The sequence below is a fragment of the Delphinus delphis genome, chromosome 12, assembly GCF_949987515.2.
Source record: "Delphinus delphis chromosome 12, mDelDel1.2, whole genome shotgun sequence".
Lineage (NCBI taxonomy): Eukaryota > Metazoa > Chordata > Mammalia > Artiodactyla > Delphinidae > Delphinus > Delphinus delphis.
Window position 1 is genome coordinate 79,183,350 of NC_082694.2, and position 19,602 is coordinate 79,202,951.

General features: G+C 44.1%; 1 protein-coding gene across 2 annotated transcripts in view; it reads left to right on the forward strand.

Moving 5' to 3' along the window:
* NBAS (NBAS subunit of NRZ tethering complex) overlaps positions 1-18,754 on the forward strand; it is a 340,240-nt gene extending 321,486 nt beyond the window's left edge. For both annotated transcript variants that reach the window (XM_060027072.1, XM_060027073.1), the window contains 2 exons: positions 249-377; positions 18,360-18,754. In XM_060027072.1, coding sequence (XP_059883055.1) covers positions 249-377; positions 18,360-18,635 — 405 coding nt within the window. In that variant the 3' untranslated portion in view covers positions 18,636-18,754. The remainder of the gene's footprint in view (positions 1-248; positions 378-18,359) is intronic.
* Positions 18,755-19,602: the final 848 nt, after the last annotated feature.

Sequence of the window (19,602 nt, forward strand, 5' to 3'; positions counted from 1 at the left end):
CTATGCAGCCATTAAAATAGCAATGTTGTAGATGAATATCTGATACTTGGAGAGACTTCATGAATAGATGGTGAAGTGAGTGAAGCAGGTATCAAACACTAAATCAGGTGGTCCCATGTGTGCATTTTGTACAGACACAGACACACACACTCATAGGAAAAGGTGTGGAAAGACACAAGCAGAATCATGCCAGCGCTTTGACGCGCTCCCTTTCCTTCTCACTCACAAAGTTGCCCTTGTGCTTCCAGGGTGTGAAGGAGCTATGCTCGCTGCTGCAGCACCAGGCCCTGCTGCTCCCGTCTCTGAAGCTTCTCCTCGAGAGCCGAGATGAGCGTCTGCACGCCATGGCCCTGGACCACATCACTGCCATTGCTAAGGTGCTCCCTGCGGAATTTCTTTCTTATGTTTCAGAGAAATGAATTAGTAATGCCATTCTCATCAAGAACAACCGTGATTTACTCAGGACTATTTTATCTCCACTCTGACCACATTAGCTGTTTCTGTTTGTCTAAGCAGTAGATATTTGTCTCTTTCACAAACATTCACTAAACTCCTCCCATGAACCACACTCTGGGTTTAGGTGCCAAGAATACAAACCCAGATCATGACGCATTTTCTCTAGAGAAGCCGTGTATTAGCCTCAAGAAAATGTCAGAGCAGCCTGGGACTAGCGGACTAGTCCTTGCCACTTGAAATCTTGGTCAAGGAGCTCCTAGCATCAAGCAGGTTTTCTGTGCCTGCATGTGTTTGGTTATCTACTAATAAAAGGTGAGAAAGAGTCATGTTTCCTGGCACCATCGGGAATCTCGAGCTCGTGTTTCCTCTGGCGGCTGACAGCACCACTGATGCCCCTCCTCGTTTGAGGAATGGGGGGCTAGTGTCAAGGCTGGGGTGTCCGCCCTCAAGGCTGTTGCCTTGTTATCATGGTTAAGGAAGAAGCTTTCACTTCCCTTTTTAAATTTTACACTTTAGGGTTAGATAGCTCCGGGTTGTGTTTAATGAAGTTGCATTGTATTGTCCTTACCGAAGCCCTTCTGCAGGGCGGTCATTCTTCCACTTGAAGCGCGTATGTGTGTGCTTTAACAAAAACATAAGAGGATGTCTTTTAGGGACCAGAGAGGGCAGCAGGATCCTAGAGCAGTGGTGCAGTGAGGAGATTGATGAACAGATGTCATGGATGTACAATGTTGTCAGTGACAAAGGATGCAGAAAGCAGAACATAATTGCATTTGGAAACAGTAATAGTGAACAAAATGAGAAAAACCTAGTGCTTTTATTCATTTAGATATATTTTCAAAATAATGTAAAGTTTCTGTAAAGGTTTTGTGTTGATAAAAATGCCCTTCGTGGGGCTTCCCTGGTGGCGCAGTGGTTGAAAGTCCGCCTGCTGATGCAGGGGACACGGGTTCGTGCCCCGGTCCGGGAAGGTCCCACATGCCGCGGAGCGTCTGGGCCCGTGAGCCATGGCCGCTGAGCCTGCGCGTCCGGAGCCTGTGCTCCACAACGGGAGAGGCCACAATGGTGAGAGGCCCGCGTACAGGAAAAAAAAAAAAAAAATGCTTCGTTATCACTGATATTTGAGCATGACAAGGGCCTTTCTAGAAACTAGACTGAAGTAGGGAATTGAGGGGACTTGTCCAATGGTAACCTCCCTGTCTCTCTGTGCTGAAATAAAACTTGCATAATGTTGGGAATTTACAAGAAACTAAGAACTGCAGTGAGATTTTTTTTTTCTTAGCTGATTTTTAATTGCAAATCCAAGACGTCGGGAAGAAGGGAAAACTGGAGAAAATCAGGCTGCATACTTTAAGTGTCTTTTTTCCCTCACGGCCGTTTAACGTATTCATATCTCTGCTCAGGTCTTCCCACTAAAACTTGCCATGGGCCTCTTTGAGCATAAAACAGTGATGTATTTAAACATTGCCGTTCCCCGTTCGTCCTGTGTAGGGCATTCCTGACACACTCCTGAATTCCATAGGTGAGCGTGTCAGTTTTCATTTTAAAGATTCTTTATCTCAAATGCATCAGAACTGCAACTAGAAGGGGGGCTCCCTAACTGTGAACCAGCCCTGCTGCCTGCCACACACCCCTGCATACACGCATGTGCACACGCACACGTGCACACACCATCAAAATAAGAAATCAAATGGGAATGTTGCATCACCCAAGTCATTTTTAAATGGCACTAGTTCCCCCCATATAACACTTTGATCTGCACGTTTGACGTGCAGCACTGTGCTAAACGTCTGTGGGTGGTTCGCCTAGGGTTGTGGTGAGAACACCCAAACCCTCTGTGGCCTTCAGGTGCGAAAAGCAAAGCCAGAGGTGTAAATTGCTGAGGCGAGTCACTTACCTACCACGGAGACCCTTACTTTTAGGAATTCAGTAATGACGCTGACTTGTAACTTCTCTGCACTAAGTTGAGTACTCACATTAGGCTGGCCCATCTGTGACCTTCAGGTGTGTCCATGGAAGCTTTTGCATCCTCCAGAGAAAGTGTTGCAGATTTTTCCAGTTTTTAAACATTTTTTAACTTTTTATTTTGAGATAGTTTTAAGTTCACATTCAGTTGTAGAAAATAACAGCAAGATTTTTTGTACCCTTCACCCAGTTTCCCCAAGTGGTAACATCTTGCATGACTATAGTATCATTATCACCAAGACGTTGACAGTGATACAGTCTCTGGACCTGATTTGGATTTCACAGTCTTACGTGCCCTCGTGTGTGTGTGTGTGTGTGTGTGTGTGTGTGTGTGTGTGTGTGCGCGCGCGCGCGCATAAAGTTCTATGCAGTATTGTCCCCTGGGGATTCATGTGACTACAGTGACGACCCAGAGCAGCTCCATCACAAGGACCCCCCAGGCCACCTCTTATAGCCACAGCCAGCCCCTCCCTCCCCCACCCACCCAGCAGCCAGTGACAGCTGCTAATCTGTTCTCCATCTCTGTAATTTTGTCGTTTCAAGAGTGCGATATAAATGAAAAGAAATTACTATAGTTTATCCTTGCTCTCCCAGCACCATTAAAAAGTCATGTTACACTTTTCTAAGGGAAGAGTTTCATTGGGCCTTTTTGCAGGGCTCCTGTCAAGCTATTTTAAATCATACTTGGTATTACAGTGAAGAATATGAAATGTTGGCTTTCTTTTTTTGTGTTTATTTTGCTATTCACTCTGTCTATTACTGTGGGTGCGGGGGGGCTGAAAGGAAGAAACCTTCCTTTCTTTTTTCCCCCTTTAACAAGTAACTTGTTTCTGCCCTTTTGGTTGTTGACGGTAATTCCTGTTGACATTGAAAAAAACAACAAAAGCAAAAAACATTTGTCAAAGGAACTCCTCTGATGGGCAATTGTTCCTGCAGTGCGTGGATCCAGGCAGAAAACGCCTCCACTTGCTTGCTGATAGCTTATATTATTCTGCTGTTTGTTATAAGATACTGACAGCTTTATAGGTGTTTACATTTAAAAGGATGGTACTTAATGCTGATGCCAGAGATTATACCAGCTTCTCCGCCAATAGCGGTGCTCACTTCTTTCTCTAAACTTTTCTGAAATTGCAAGCCTCTGGTGGTTGGCATGTCCTTACAAATGGCCAACAGCTTCTTTCCTAGGCCAGAAATAGAAAGGCCTTCTTAGAGATTATGTCGCTGATGAATAATTAAAACCCTGGTGTGGTCCTGACTGCCGGATCACCCTCTCCATCAGCCTTGTGAGATTTAGAGCTCACCTGCAAAACCTTCTTCCCTGCAAGAAGTATATTCGTTGCTGGTGAGTTTGAATCTCATCTCTGGATACTTTCTACCAGGTGGAAGTCTCTTGACTCATTCCATCAAAGTAAGCAGATGTGTATTTACAATAGCTTCACAGACTGAAACATTTCCCGGTTCATAATTCCGGATGTTTGGTGGCTTCTGCTCTTCACTGCGCCGTCCTTTAGTGCTGCTCAGTGCCTCTGCCCCGACGCCACACCACAGGGACTGCCCTGGACCACGTGCCTATTAAAAGAATCATTCATGAAAGGGTTTAAGACCTTTGGCACCTAATTAAGCGTTTCTCCCTGATGCTAGTAATAACTATCTTCCAGTACCAACTGTGCCAGGTGTTATAATAGGAACATCCTGACCTTCCCTTTTTAATAATCCTCTGGAAACATACCATTCCGGTTTCGCAGATGAAAACACTGAGCCTCAGAGGTCATACGGCTAGTAAGTAGCCTGACCTGAAATTGAAACCCTGGATCCAGCGTTCAGAGCCTGTACTTGACCACGCCGCTTCTTTTGACCTAACTTAGTGGGCTCTCTGATATTGGAAAAGGGTTGTCTCCACGGGGTAGTGAACTTGCTGAAAGCATCTTGAACCATATAATATCAGCACTGAAAAGAGCAACACAGAGCTAGCTTGACAGCTTGCCCGGTACGGGGCTTCCTTTTCCAAATCCGCTAAGTCACTGGGCCCTGGTCCAGCCCGGCTAGGGGTGGGGAGCTGACCACTCCCTGGGTGCTCTGTGCTGTGCTCTGAAAGCCCTCGTAAGAGAGCACCTCTACAATGAAGCCTGCAGCCTTTATCTTGAACATGTGGATCTCAGTTCTGCCCGGTGCAGTTGCTTCCACAACACAGTCCTTCATGGTTTTTTAATAAATGTGATTCTTATCTCCTTTAATTTTGCCATGAAGGTACTGGAACCTCCCAACATTACTTGCAGTGACCAGTGTCTAGGTTGGAGGGAGAGCTTTAAAGATTCTCAGAAAAGCATGCTTGGATTAACATGTTTACAGTCGACCCTTGAACAGCACAGGGGTTAAGCCACGTGTAAGTTAGGCTTGGCCCTCTGTATCCGAGGCTCCTCCGAATCCACATCTGAGGTCCTCCACATCCGTGGATTCAACCAACGAGGAACTGTGCAGTGCTGTAGTATTTCCTACTTAAAAAAAAATCCACATGTAAGTGGCCCAGCACAGTTCAGACCCACGTTGTTCAAGGGCCAACATGTATATAAAACCGGGAAACCTTCCTTTCTTTTTTCCCCCTTTAACTCAATCCATATTTCCAACAAGGACCTCCCTGGTGAGCATCTGTCCCCGCTGTAGCGCTCCCGTAATATTGCCTTCTCGCGTTGAAGTCAGGCAGGCTCACACATGCCCCCACAGCCTCGGCGTGCTGTGATAACAGGGACCTTGGGCGGGGCTCCTAACAACCCTGTTTGGTGTCTGCAAAGCCCTTCTTTTGTTTTGGCCCTATGTCAGCTGGTTTTCTTCTAAGCGTATCCAAACCAGGTTAGGCTGAAGCGAGCCAGTCATGCAAAGAAGGATCAAGTGAGTGTTTTCCTGTATCTCTTACAGATACCAATTGCCATTAAACTGATCTATTTTTTTTAACATCTTTATTCGAGTATAATTGCTTTACAATGGTGTGTTAGTTTCTGCTGTATCACAAAGTGAATCAGCTATATGTATACAAATATCCCCGTATCCCCTCCCTCTTGCGTCTCCCTCCCACCCTCCCTATCCCACCCCTCTAGGTGGTCACAAAGCACCGAGCTGATCTCCCTGTGCTCTGCGGCTGCTTCCCGCTAGCTATTTTACATTTGGTAGTGTATATATGTCCATGCCACTCTCACTTCGTCCCAGCTTACCCTTCCCCCTCCCCGTGTCCTCAAGTCCATTCTCTACGAAACTGACCTATTTTTACAATCACTGTTCTTTTGTCTCTTTTAGTACCAGGCTCTTTTTCTCAGAATTTTGGGAATATCTACTTATTTCTAAATACCATTTTAACTTGTACATACCTAGACATGTTGCTTTCACCCATCTTCCTTCATCCTCAGCTGGTAGTTGGTCTTCTCAGTGAAGGAAGCTCTGCAACAGAATATCTCCCAATTGTCTCAGCTGGTTGCCTCTAGCGACAGGCAGCTCACTCCCTATGGGCTAACCTATTAGATTTCTAGACAGCTCTGATGGGTGGCTGCCTTACTTAGTGTGAACAGACATATAAAGCACCATTGTGCATAGGCTGGTACTGTGTGCTGGAGTGAGGAATGGGTAAGACATTTGTAAAGACGAAATAAAATACACATCCCTCTGTGTAGAGGAATTGTCTCATCAGGAGATTGACATATGAAATAATAACACAAGGAATTAAGCAAAGTAGAAAGGGGGCAAGTACAAAGTTTGGAACTAGCCAAACTCAGGGCCGCAGAATGGGTCATAGAGGTGACCAAGCTTGAATCTTCAAAGATTCTCTCCCATTGTTAGATCCTCAGTCAGAGGATTGTCCTAATTTTGGATTTAGAAGAGGTATGTATGCTACTAAATCCCATGCCAGGAGTGGAGCTGATGGTGTGCCGAGAAATGGAGTCTGAATGTCATGCAAACAGATAGAGAAAACAAAAAGTTACCTGCAGGCATTTTTCTTATTCCAAGTATACACTTCTGTTGTCCTTTTATTTTTCTGCACTTGTAGTTGATATATTTAATAACTTTTATTAGTAATAGGATATGTAGCAGTGAGACAAATATCCTTCCCTAAAGTAAACAGTGAAATAATATTAAATAAACTTCTTTAAAGTAATTGAAATGAGGTCCTGCATGCATTGGGCTACTGGGATTTCAGCTTCTCTCCTTACTGTAATTACTCTTAGCTTCGTACAGATCCATAAAATCAAAGATTTAATTCAGAGAAGGTTCATTACCTATTGTTGAAACAGGAATTAAGCAGTTAACATTTTAATGGCTTGGAAGACAGTAGTGCTTTGTGCTTTAATAAGGTTTTTTCCCCAAGATCTGCAAAGTTTCATTTATTCTCAAAAATTAATCACCGACCAAAAAAAAAAAAAAAATCACTGACAGAGAAGGCAAGCCTTTACTCATTGTATGATATATGTAAGGCCACCTTCTTCTTCTATGATTTATTCCTGATTTGTTTGACTGTAATAACTCCAGCCATTTACTGAACTTGAACTCTACACCAGGCATTGTGCTAGGCAGTTAAAAACATAGATTATCTCAACCCCTGTCTGTTGTCTGTATTTCACATGTGGAAACTGGGGCCTGGAGAGATTATCCTTAACAAGGTCGTACATCTATGTACCTAAAAAGCCAGGATTGGAAATTGGTCTCTCACCGCAAAGCCTGTCTGCTTTCTCTTCACAAGACGACTACATCGCACTCTAATTCAGAGTTATTTGATCAGAGGAATTAAATCAACTAATCCTCCTGGACTTCTCACATATTTATTTCAAACATCCAACTGACTCCAAAAGTGACCGAATATATTTTCTTCCTCAAGCCCTTAAAGCACCAATCCAGGAGCGGCCGGGAGCCCGGGCAGCGACACAACCCAGACGGGCAGACGGGCGAGGGCGAGCACCGGGCTCAGCGCCGCTCCAACTCCGGCATCGCGCTCCTGACCACCGCGCGGCCCACGGCAGACGGAGTCTGCGAGAGTGTGCCCCAGAGCTCGGGGAAGTTACCTGCCGAAGCTCCGCTCCCGTGAAAGCAGTCCCTGCCGGCACCCTCCGCTTCCCTAGCCGCTCGCCAGCCATGTGGATGAAAGGCTCTTGGTGCTGCAGACAGGAGTCAGTGCTGTGCCTCTGAGGTGGGAGAGCCAACTTCAGGACACTGGTCCACAAGAGGCCTCCCAGCTCCACGTAATATCAAACGGCGAAAATCTCCCAGAGATCTCCATCTCAACACCAACACCCAGCTTCACTCAAAGACCAGCAAGCTACATTGCTGGACACCCTATGCCAAACAACTAGCAAGACAGGAACACAACCCCACCCATTAGCAGAGAGGCTGCCTAAAATCATAATAAGTCCACAGACACCCCAAAACACACCACCAGAGGTGGATCTGCCCACCAGAAAGACAAGATCCAGCCTCATCCACCAGAACAAGGCACTAGTCCCCTCCACCAGGAAGCCTACACAACTCACTGAACCAACCTTAGCCACTGGGGACAGACACCAAAAACAACAGGAACTATGAACCTGCAGCCTGCAAAAAGGAGACCCCAAACACAGTAAGATAAGCAAAATGAGAAGACAGAAAAACATACAGCAGATGAAGGTGCAAGATAAAACCCCACCAGACCTAACAAATGAAGAGGAGATAGGCAGTCTACCTGAAAAAGAATTCAGAGTAATGATAGTAAAGACGATCCAAAATCTTGGAAATAGAAGAGAGCAAATGCAAGAAACATTTAACAAGGACCTAGAAGAACTAAAGATGAAACAAGCAATGATGAACAACACAATAAATGAAATTAAAAATTCTCTAGATGGGATCAATAGCAGAATAACTGAGGCAGAAGAACGGATAAGTGACCTGGAACATAAAATAGTGGAAATAACTACTGCAGAGCAGAATAAAGAAAAAAGAATGAAAAGAACTGAGGACAGTCTCAGAGACCTCTGGGACAACATTAAACGCACCAACATTCGAATTATAGGGGTTCCAGAAGAAGAAGAGAAAAAGAAAGGGACTGAGAAAATATATGAAGAGATTATAGTTGAAAACTTCCCTAATATGAGAAAGGAAATAGTTAATCAAGTCCAGGAAGCACAGAGAGTTCCATACAGGATAAATCCAAGGAGAAACACGCCAAGACACATACTAATCAAACCGTCAAAAATTAAATACAAAGAAAACATATTAAAAGCAGCAAGGGAAAAACAACAAATAATACACAAGGGAATCCCCATAAGGTTAACAGCTGATCTTTCAGCAGAAACTCTGCAAGCTAGAAGGGACTGGCAGGACATATTTAAAGTGATGAAGGAGAAAAACCTACAACCAAGATTACTCTACCCAGCAAGGATCTCATTAAGATTTGATGGAGAAATTAAAACCTTTACAGACAAGCAAAAGCTGAGAGAGTTCAGCACCATCAAACCAGCTTTACAACAAATGCTAAAGGATCTTCTCTAGGCAAGAAACACAAGAGAAGGAAAAGACCTACAATAACAGACCCAACACAATTAAGAAAATGGGAATAGGAACATACAAATAGATAATTACCTTAAATGTAAATGGATTAAATGCTCCCACCAGAAGACACAGACTGGCTGAATGGATATAAAAACAAGACCCATATATATGCTGTCTACAAGAGATCCACTTCAGACCTAGAGACACATACAGACTGAAAGTGAGGGGATGGAAAAAGATATTCCATACAAATGGAAATCAAAAGAAAGCTGGAGTAGCAATTCTCATATCAGACAAAATACACTTTAAAATAAAGACTATTACAAGCGACAAAGAAGGACACTACATAATGATCAAGGGATCGATCCAAGAAGAAGATATAACAATTGTAAATATCTATGCACCTAACATAGGAGCACCTCAGTACATAAGGCAAATACTAACAGCCATATAAGGGGAAATAGACAGTAATGCATTCATAGTAGTGGACTTTAACACCCCACTTTCACCAATGGACAGATCATCCAAAATGAAAATAAATAAGGAAACACAAGCTTTAAATGATACATTAAACAAGATGGACTTAATTGATATTTATAGGACATTCCATCCAAAAACAACAGAATACACAATTTTCTCAAGTGCTCATGGAACATTCTCCAGGATAGATCACATCTTGGGTCACAAATCAAGCCTTGGTAAATTTAAGAAAATTGAAATTGTATCAAGTATCTTTTCCGGCCACAACGCTATGAGACTAGATATCCATTACAGGAAAAGATCTGTAAAAAATACAAACACATGGAGGCGAAACAATACTTAATAACGAAGTGATCATTGAAGAAATCAAAGAGGAAATCAAAAAATACCTAGAAACAAATGACAGTGGAGACACGACGACCCAAAACCTGTGGCATGCAGCAAAAGCAGTTCTAAGAGGGAAGTTTATAGCAATACAATCCTACCTTAAGAAACAGGAAACATCTTGAATAAGCAACCTAACCTTTCACCTAAAGCAATTAGAGAAAGAAGAACAAAAAACCCCAAAGTTAGCAGGAGGAAAGAAATCATAAAGATCAGATCAGAAATAAATGAAAAAGAAATGAAGGAAATGATAGCAAAGATCAATAAAACTAAAAGCTGGTTCTCTGAGAAGATAAACAAAATTGATAAACCATTAGCCAGACTCATCAAGAAAAAAAGGAGAAGACTCAAATCATAGAATTAGAAATGAAAAAGTAGAAGTAACAACAGACACTGCAGAAATACAAAAGATCATGAGAGATTACTACAAGCAACTCTATGCCAATAAAATGGACAACCTGGAAGAAATGGACACATTCTTAGAAATGCACAACCTGCCAAGACTGAATCAGGAAGAAATAGAAAATATGAACAGACCAATAACAAGCACTGAAATTGAAACTGTGATTAAAAATCTTCCAACAAACAAAAGCCCAGGACCAGATGGCTTCACAGGCGAATTCTATCAAACATTTAGAGAAGAGCTAACACCTATCCTTCTCAAACTCTTCCAAAATATAGCAGAAGGAGGAACACTCCCAAACTCATTCTACGAGGCCACCATCACCCTGATACCAAAACCAGACAAGGATGTCACAAAGAAAGAAAACTACAGGCCAATATCACTGATGAACATAGATGCAAAAATCCTCAACAAAATACTAGCAAACAGAATCCAGCAGTACATTAAAAGGATCATACACCATGATCAAGTGGGGTTTATCCCAGGAATGCAAGGATTCTTCAGTATACACAAATCAATCAACGTGATACACCGTATTAACAAATTGAAGGAGAAAAACCATATGATCATCTCAATAGATGCAGAGAAAGCTTTCGACAAAATTCAACACCCATTTATGATAAAAACCCTGCAGAAAGTAGGCATAGAGGGAACTTTCCTCAACATAATAAAGGCCATATCTGACAACCCCACAGACAATATCGTCCTCAATGGTGAAAAACTGAAAGCATTTCCACTAAGATCAGGAACAAGAGAAGGTTGCCCACTCTCACCACTCTTATTCAACATAGCTTTGGAAGTTTTAGCCACAACAATCAGAGAAGAAAAGGAAATAAAAGGAATCCAAATCAGAAAAGAAGAAGTAAAGCTGTCACTGTTTGCAGATGACATGATACTATACATAGAGAATCCTAAAGATGCTACCAGAAAACTACTAGAAGTAATCAATGAATTTGGTAAAGTAGCAGGTTACAAAATTAGTGCACAGAAATCTCTGGCATTTCTATACACTAATGATGAAAAATCTGAAAGTGAAATCAAGGAAATACTCCCATTTACCACTGCAACAAAAAGAATAAAATATCTAGGAATAAACCTACCTAAGGAGACAAAAGACCTGTATGCAGAAAATTATAAGATGCTGATGAAAGAAATTAAAGATAATACAAACAGATGGAGAGCTATACCATGTTCTTGGATTGGAAGAATCAACATTGTGAAAATGACTTTACTGCCCAAAGCAATCTACAGATTCAGTGCAATCCCTATCAAACTACCACTGGCATTTTTCACAGAGCTAGAACAAAAAATTTCACAATTTGTATGGGAACACCAAAGACCCCGAATAGCCAAAGCAATCTTGAGAACGAAAAATGGAGCTGGAGGAATCAGGCTCGCTGACTTCAGACTATACTACAAAGCTACAGTAATCAAGACAGTATGGTACTGGCTCAAAAACAGAAATATAGATCAATGGAACAGGATAGAAATCCCAGAGATAACCCCACGCACATATGGTCACCTTATCTTTGATAAAGGAGGCAGGAATATACAGTGGAGAAAGGACAGCTTCTTCAATAAGTGGTGCTGGGAAAACTGGACAGGTACATGTAAAAGTATGAGATTAGATCACTTCCTAACACCATACACAAAAATAAGCTCAAAATGCATTAAAGGCCTAAATGTAAGGCCAGAAACTATCAAACTCTCGGAGGAAAACATAGGCAGAACACTCTATGACATAAATCACAGCAAGATCCTTTTTGACCCACCTCCTAGAGAAATGGAAATAAAAACAAATATAAACAAATGGGACCTAGTGAAACTGCAAAGCTTTTGCACAGCAAAGGAAACCATAAACAAGACCAAAAGACAACCCTCAGAATGGGAGAAAATATTTGCAAATGAAGCAACTGATAAAGGATTAATCTCCAAAATTTACAAGCAGCTCATGCAGCTCAATAACAAAAAAAACAAACAACCCAATCTAAAAATGGGCAGAAGACCTAAATAGACATTTCTCCAAAGAAGATATACAGACTGCCAACAAACACATGAAAGAATGCTCAACATCATTAATAATTAGGGAATTGCAAATCAAAACTACCATGAGATATCATCTCACACCAGTCAGAATGGCCATCATCAAAAAAATCTAGAAACAGTAAATGCTGGAGAGGGTGTGGAGAAAAGGGAACACTCTTGCACTGCTGGTGGGAATGTGAATTGGTACAGCCACTATGGAAAACAGTATGGAGGTTCCTTAAAAAACTACAAATAGAACTACCATATGACCCAGCAATCCCACTACTGGGCATGTACCCTGAGAAAACCATAGTTCAAAAAGAGTCATGTACCAAAATGTTCATTGCAGCTCTATTTACAATAGCCAGGAGATGGAAACAACCTAAGTGTCCATCATTGGATGAATGGATAAAGAAGATGTGGCACATGTATACGATGGAATATTACTCAGCCATAAAAAGAAACGAAACTGAGCTATTTGTAATGAGGTGGATGGACCTAGGGTCTGTCATACAGAGTGAAGTAAGTCAGAAAGAGAAAGACAAATACCGTATGCTAACATATATATGGAATTTAAGAAAAAAATAAAATGTCATGAAGAACCTAGGGGTAAGATGGGAATAAAGACACAGACCTACTAGAGAATGGACCTGAGGATATGGGGAGGGGGAAGGGTAAGCTGTGACAAAGTGAGAGAGTGGCATGGACAAGTATACACTACCAAAGGTAAAGTCGATAGCTAGCGGGAAGCAGCCGCATAGCACAGGGAGATCAGCTTCGTGCTTTGTGACCACCTAGAGCGGTGGGATAGGGAGGGTGGGAGGAAGGGAGACGCAAGAGGGAAGAGATATGGGAACATATGTATATGTATACCTGATTCACTTTGTTATAAAGCAGAAAACTAACACACCATTGTAAAGCAATTATATTCCAATAAAGATATTAAAAAAAAAAAGCACCAATCCAGCTGACGTCAGGGATGTTGATTTTCCCTAGACCATACACCAAAGTGATTCCCGACCAATTAAAAAGTTAAGATATTTTTAAAATCAGAAAATTATATATATGTATATGTATATATACACACACCCACACAAACATACACATACACGCATACATATCAGATCCTTTAAGCCAGTATAGCTTCCAAGCCTTAAAGCAATAGGAAAAGGATCATAAAGGAACAGATCCTTTCCTATGATATAAAAATGTAAAACTTCTACAAGACAACAAATAACCAAAACAGAATTGCCAACAACGGATTAGAATGTCCATTATATCAATAGCTAAAATCAAATTTAATGTTTAAGTTATACAAAGAACTCCTTCACATGTCTAAAATGATGTTGAAACTCCAGTTAATGAGCAAAGGATTTGATCCTTCCCCCAAGAAAAAATAAAAATGACAGGAAATATATGGAAAAAATTCATTCTTGCAAATAAACAAATTAAAATAAAATCATCTTTGAGGTACTTATGCATATCTCCTAAATTAGCAAAATGAGTTTCTTTTCAAAACAATAACATCCAAAGCTGAGAAGTTTGCAGTGGAACTGACACACTCCTCCCCTGACAGCACCACTGTGAGCTGGACGGTCCACGTCACTGAGTGACTGCACTGCTCTCACAGCCTGAGCCAAAAATTGTTTCGGATGCTTTGCCCCATGTATTGGTCCTGCTCAGGCTGCCGTAACGGAGTACCACAGACTGGGCAACTTACACACTAGAAATCTGTTTTCTTGCAATCTTGGAGGCCCAGAGTCCAAGATCAAGGTGTCAGCGGGATTGATTTCTTCTGAGACCTCTCTCCGTGACTTGTAGATGGTTGCTTTCCCCCTGTGTCCGCATGTGGTTGCCTTTGGGTTTATGTGTGTGTCATCTTCTCTTCTTATAAAGACACCAATGAAACTGGATTAGGATTCACCCAAACGACTCATTAAACCTTATTTACCTCTTTAAAGGCCCTGTCTGCAAATACAGTCACATTCTCATGTACTGGGGGGTAAGACTTCAATATATGAATTTGGGGGAATACATGTCATCCCCTAAGACCCCAGTTATACCTCTCCTAATAATTTATTTTAAGGAGATAATTCAAATAAAGAAAGGATATATGTAAAAACCATTCACTTGTAGTGTTTCAGTAATATCAAATGATTATAAACAGCTATTTATAGCAAGGGAAGTTAAAAAACTTGTTCAATAGACTACTACTTCGCCATTAAACTTTTTTTTTTTTTTTTTGCGGTACACGGGCCTCTCACTGCTGTGGCCTCTCCCGTTGCGGAGCACAGGCTCCAGATGCGCAGGCCCAGCGGCCATGGCTCACGGGCCCAGCCGCTCCGCGGCATGTGGGATCCTCCCGGACCAGGGCACGAACCCGTGTCCCCTGCATCAGCAGGTGGACTCTCAACCACTGCGCCACCAGGGAAGCCCCATTAACCTTTTTAGGAATGAAAACTGTGTGAAAATAGTTTTTAAAAATTCTCAACATATGAGAAAAGTAGGTACAAGTGTCACAGGATTGATTGTGGAAATATATTTGCATATAGATAATTACTAGAGAGAAAAGGAGGATAAAATAATTTTCTTGTGGTGATCCTGATACAGACTTCTTTCTATTTTAAAACTATTTCCATTTTTTTCTTTTTATTTCACAAAGAAAAATCAAGTGGGTTAGAATGAGTAGTTCTAACTGGTAAGACAGTTGTAGGCTTCTGTGGTAGGTAGTACCAGATGATTAGTGGCTTAAGTTAGGATTTTAGTCAAAAACAAGAAAAACGAAGACAAGCTGAGGCTTGACAAAGTAACGTAGCAGCTCCACGATGTCGCGATGACGCCAGGAGCTCTGCTGCGCTTAGGAAGACCCAGGCTGGCCTTGGTGCCCCTGAGGCAGGCGGCTTGGTGTGTGCGGAGGAGCCGTTCTGGCTGCCTGTGACCTCGGGCAATCCTGGGCAATCCTCTCCTTCTCTGACTCTCAGGCTCCTCTTCATTAAAACGCAGTTGTTGCACTGGGTCCTTAGAAAGGCCTTCTCTTACTTTCTGTATTCTTTCATTCTCTGTGTTGTCCCAAATATGTACATATTTGGGAATAAATATGCAGTGTTTTCCTTGCACATGACAATTATAAAGTATACTCTGGGCATCCTGTACATCTTGCAAAGAGCCAGAATCAGGTAGAAGGCCAGAGAAAGGAAATAGAGTCCGCCCTGCATTTTCCCAGCATTTGCTTATGAGGAACTAAAGCAGAATTACCCCATGCCCTCCCCTGGCCATGGCCCAGGCTCAGTGGAGGTTCGCGGTCTCTGCCTCCGCCACTCTCTAGGGAACCTCTGAGCGGGCCAGGACCACAGGGGAGACGTCGGAGTTCACTTCCGTGACTACAGCCTTAGGCTTCCTCAGCCGGGATAGTAGACGGAGAGCTTTTGGAGGGTGGACACCCACCCTGCCTTAGGACACGGGCAGTTATCCGAAAGGCACATCCCACGGGAAGCCAACTTTCAGGATGTCATTGCGCTGGAGAGAAGCAAACAGAAGAGGGGACCAGAGGGGCAGCACTCACAGAACCCCTGAAAAATCCATCATTCCCTTTCTGGGAGCCTTTCAGGTCCCCAGAGGGAGGGGTCGTGAGTCAACAGGAAGAATAATAAAGGTGTCCTAGCCTTGAAGACATTCAGGGCAGCGAAGAAAGTACCACACTGCGGTGTTTGGATGCTGAGGCTTTTATCCACGTATTTTATCAAACATTTGCCTGTAGCATCCTGGCACACACTCTGTTCTCTCCTGGAGGATTAGGTGGAAGGATTTTTTATTTTTAACAGTGAACCAAACTAACAACACGCACAGTAACTCAGCCGCCACTCGTGCGTGTGTGTGTGCACGCGCGCTCACACGAGCGTGTGTCGAGGCTGCGTTGTACCGTGAAAGGACGCGAGCTTTGGAGTTACTCATTCTTCACGTGTTCATTCCACAGCTCTTGCTGGGCTCCTCCCATGAGGCCCACGCTCTTCTGGGCCTGGGGCTGCAGGGTGAACAGAGGACACACCATCTGTGCTCTGGAGGAGCTCGTAGTCTGGGTCGGGGGGGAACAAACAGTAAACGCACGCCCTAGTCAGAGCTGAGGGCTCCTGGGCGGCAGCAGCCTTATGATGCTCGACACATGGCTCCGAGCTCGCTGAGCCTCGGTTTATGCGTCTGTCAAATGAGATCAGAACGGTCTTAAAGGGATGTTTTAAGGCTTACAGAGAAGGTGCCTCAGTGGCACGTGAGGGCCTCCCAGGAAGTGGCAGGCACCGTGATGGAGTTCAGGTCCTGGTTCCTACTCTGGAGCAAAAGAGAAAGGAGGGAAGGAAGACATGCAGAACCTTCTTAAGCAGCCGCCCCAGTGGGGAGGATGGAAAGCTCTTCTGCCACTTTCAGCGGCAGAAAAACTGGTCTTGTACCAGTTGCTTTTGTCACCACCTGTAAAAACGAAAACAAACAAAAAGTGCGAAATTGAATTCAACGTCAGTGTCTTCCTGAGTCAGAGGTGGATGAGCGGAATGAAACGGTTGATGGAATGAGAGGCTGAAGAAAAGACGCCCAGAGTTTGCAAGACTCCAGTTCTGAGTCTAGAATCTTGTTCAATCGCGTACGTGTGCACTTTACAAAAATGTGACAGGTTTCAGTGAGGTAGGTTCATTCAGCCATTTAACGAGTGCGAATTAAACTGGATGCTGAAATGAAAGGGCTGCAGCCCCCCGTGCCCTCAAGAAGCCTCCAGGGTGGTAGAAAGGCAGCCGGACCAAGCACCATAATACAGCACGGAGAGGCCTGTGTACAGCGTCCTGGAGTGTGGGGTGAGGGGGGTCAGCTTGGCCAGGAGATCTAGGGGAGATGTCACCAAGAAGACGACACTGGAGCTGACATCTTTGTGGGGGTTTGAAGGATCACTGGTTGGTAGGAAAGATAGGCACCGTCTGGTTATGGGCAGTAACTTTTATTCTCAGAACTTCCTTTGTTTTAATCCTCGCAGCCAGTCGACGGCCTTGACCTTCTTGTCTCCAGCAGCCTTTCCTCCTTGTCACAGAACACTCAACGCCGTGTACAGTTACGTAATAGAGTTGGTCCAAACATGAGATAATTGGCTTTGAAATGCCACATTATTTCTGTGGTTACTACACCCCAAACTATTAAAAAGTGCACAGCGACACGAAGAAGCAGCTGTCGTGAAGCTGTTTTGTGACACCCCAACGTAAAGGAGAAGCTCTGAACTTTGGTCTGTGATTCGTGTTGACCTGATTCCTTATGAAAATATGGACAATAATAAAACAAAAAAATATAAGCTAAGTGTCAAAGCCATGGAAAACCATGCCTAGGCCAAGAAGATAAGACCAGGGAGGAAGTACAGAAAATATGCCACTGATAGAGCACAGAAAACTTGTTTTAAAAAGGTGAGTTTGGTGCTGAGCTCTCTAGAGGCTTAAGCAAGAACAACTTCTGAACACCTCCTGTCGGCTACCCTATTTACAACAGTGGGGGTGAAGGATGTACTTTCTCAGTGGAGTAGAAGAAGGGTTTTCGTGTTCCGAAAAGAATTTTTTTCACAGGGATCTACATGAAGGAGAGGTTTGAGGTTAAAGAATATGGACCGTGGTGACGCACAAATGAAATGGTAAATGTGGTTGTTAACAAGCTCGAGCTTTGAAGTCATACTGACCTAATTCAGATTCTGGCTCCACAGTTTACCGACCACGATGTTAAGCGAAATCCTTAGCCATCAGTTTCCTAAAATGTGAAGTCAGGGGGTTAAAGTGCTGGCCTCACAGGGTAGCCCGAGAGGACTCGGTGAAGGAGCACGTGTCCGGCATTTAGCACAGGTTCTGACACTCGATGTGGGAGCTGCCACTGTGATCCCAGGGCGTCTTGGTACGTGGCCATGTCTTACGTGAAAAGGAGACCGGGTCTGCCATCCCGTGTGTGCGACGCCAGAGACGCTCGTGCCGTGTGTGCTTCTCGGAACAGGCGCTGTTAGCCAGGGTAAAGGGGTTTCTGATGACAAAGGCAGAAGGGCAGTGCCCAGCACAGCAGCGGGGATGTGTCTGTGTCTGCTGGTGGGGAGTCAGCAACGCCCGCCCCTCACGCCTGCCTGTCTTACCTCTTGCAGGTGAATGATTCAAACTGCGACCGAGAACTTCTCTCCCTGCTCCTGGACGCCAAGCTCTTGGTGAAGTGCGTCTCCACTCCCTTCTACCCACGTATCGTCGAGCACCTCTTGGCCAGCCCCCAGCAAGGGCGCTGGGATGCAGAGGATCTCGCCAGACACCTGCGGGCAGCTGGCCACGAGGCCGAAGCCGGGTCACTCCTCCTGGCCGCGCGGGGCACCCATCGGGCCCTGAGGACCTTCAGCACAGCCCTGGGTGCGGCGCAGCACTGGGTGTGAGCACGCCCGCCCGTGGCCACCGCCGTCACCAGGCTCAGCTGTTTCCAGAGGCAACATGTGTACCTGTCAGTTGTTCTCAGTGGTTTCAGCGAATTGCAAATAAAGCTGTATATAAATGATGAGCAAGCTGCCACTTTTTTTTTTTTAACTTTGTTTTCTTTCTTATAGCGACCAGTTAACATACTTTCCTACTAAGAGAGACTGGACTCTTCTTATTTATTTATTTATTTTTTAAACCATCTCTTATAGAATACAATTAATACAGTGTCTAAAACTTCAGTTCAGGGCGTTGGCTGTGGTGGTGGTGGAAGGGGAGAGCGTGTGGAATGGCCAGTGGCTGGAGCACGTCCTGGACGGAGGAAGGATGGACCTGGAGTCACGTCTCAGGTTAGTTATGCGACTTTGGGCAAAGTACTCCCTCTCAGAGCCTTAGTCTGTCCTGTAGAAAATGAGGGTTGTGTTATTTATCTCACAGGTTGTTGTGTGTCATGTGAGGCTCTGTCAGATACTTAGCAGGGGCCCAGGAAATGTTACCTCTTCCCCCGCGTCACTCATGTAGATGAATTGTGGTTTGAAGGCCACAGGTAGGTGATCAATACCAGCACACGATGGCTGCCTACTGATTAGGGGCCTCCAAAGCTATCAGCATCTCCATAGAAGGCTGACGGGTTTGCGTGTCTGTAGAACCTCTGTAACTGGGGGGTGGGCTGACAGAGCCAGCCAGGATTGGCTGTCGGGGGCGGGGGGGTCACTGACTAACACACAGCCAATCATAACAGGGGCGTGGTTAGCAACACCCTTGGGAAAACCAGCACAGAAAGGGAATTCCCTGCGCAGGACCATAAGGACCCCAGTGCACAACTCACTGGCACTTGCTTCCACTGCAGAAGTGTGTGCTTGAAGGTGAAGGTTCTCGGCTGGAAGTCCTGGGCTTAGCTCTCGTGAAAGCCTCACACCAGGTTCAACC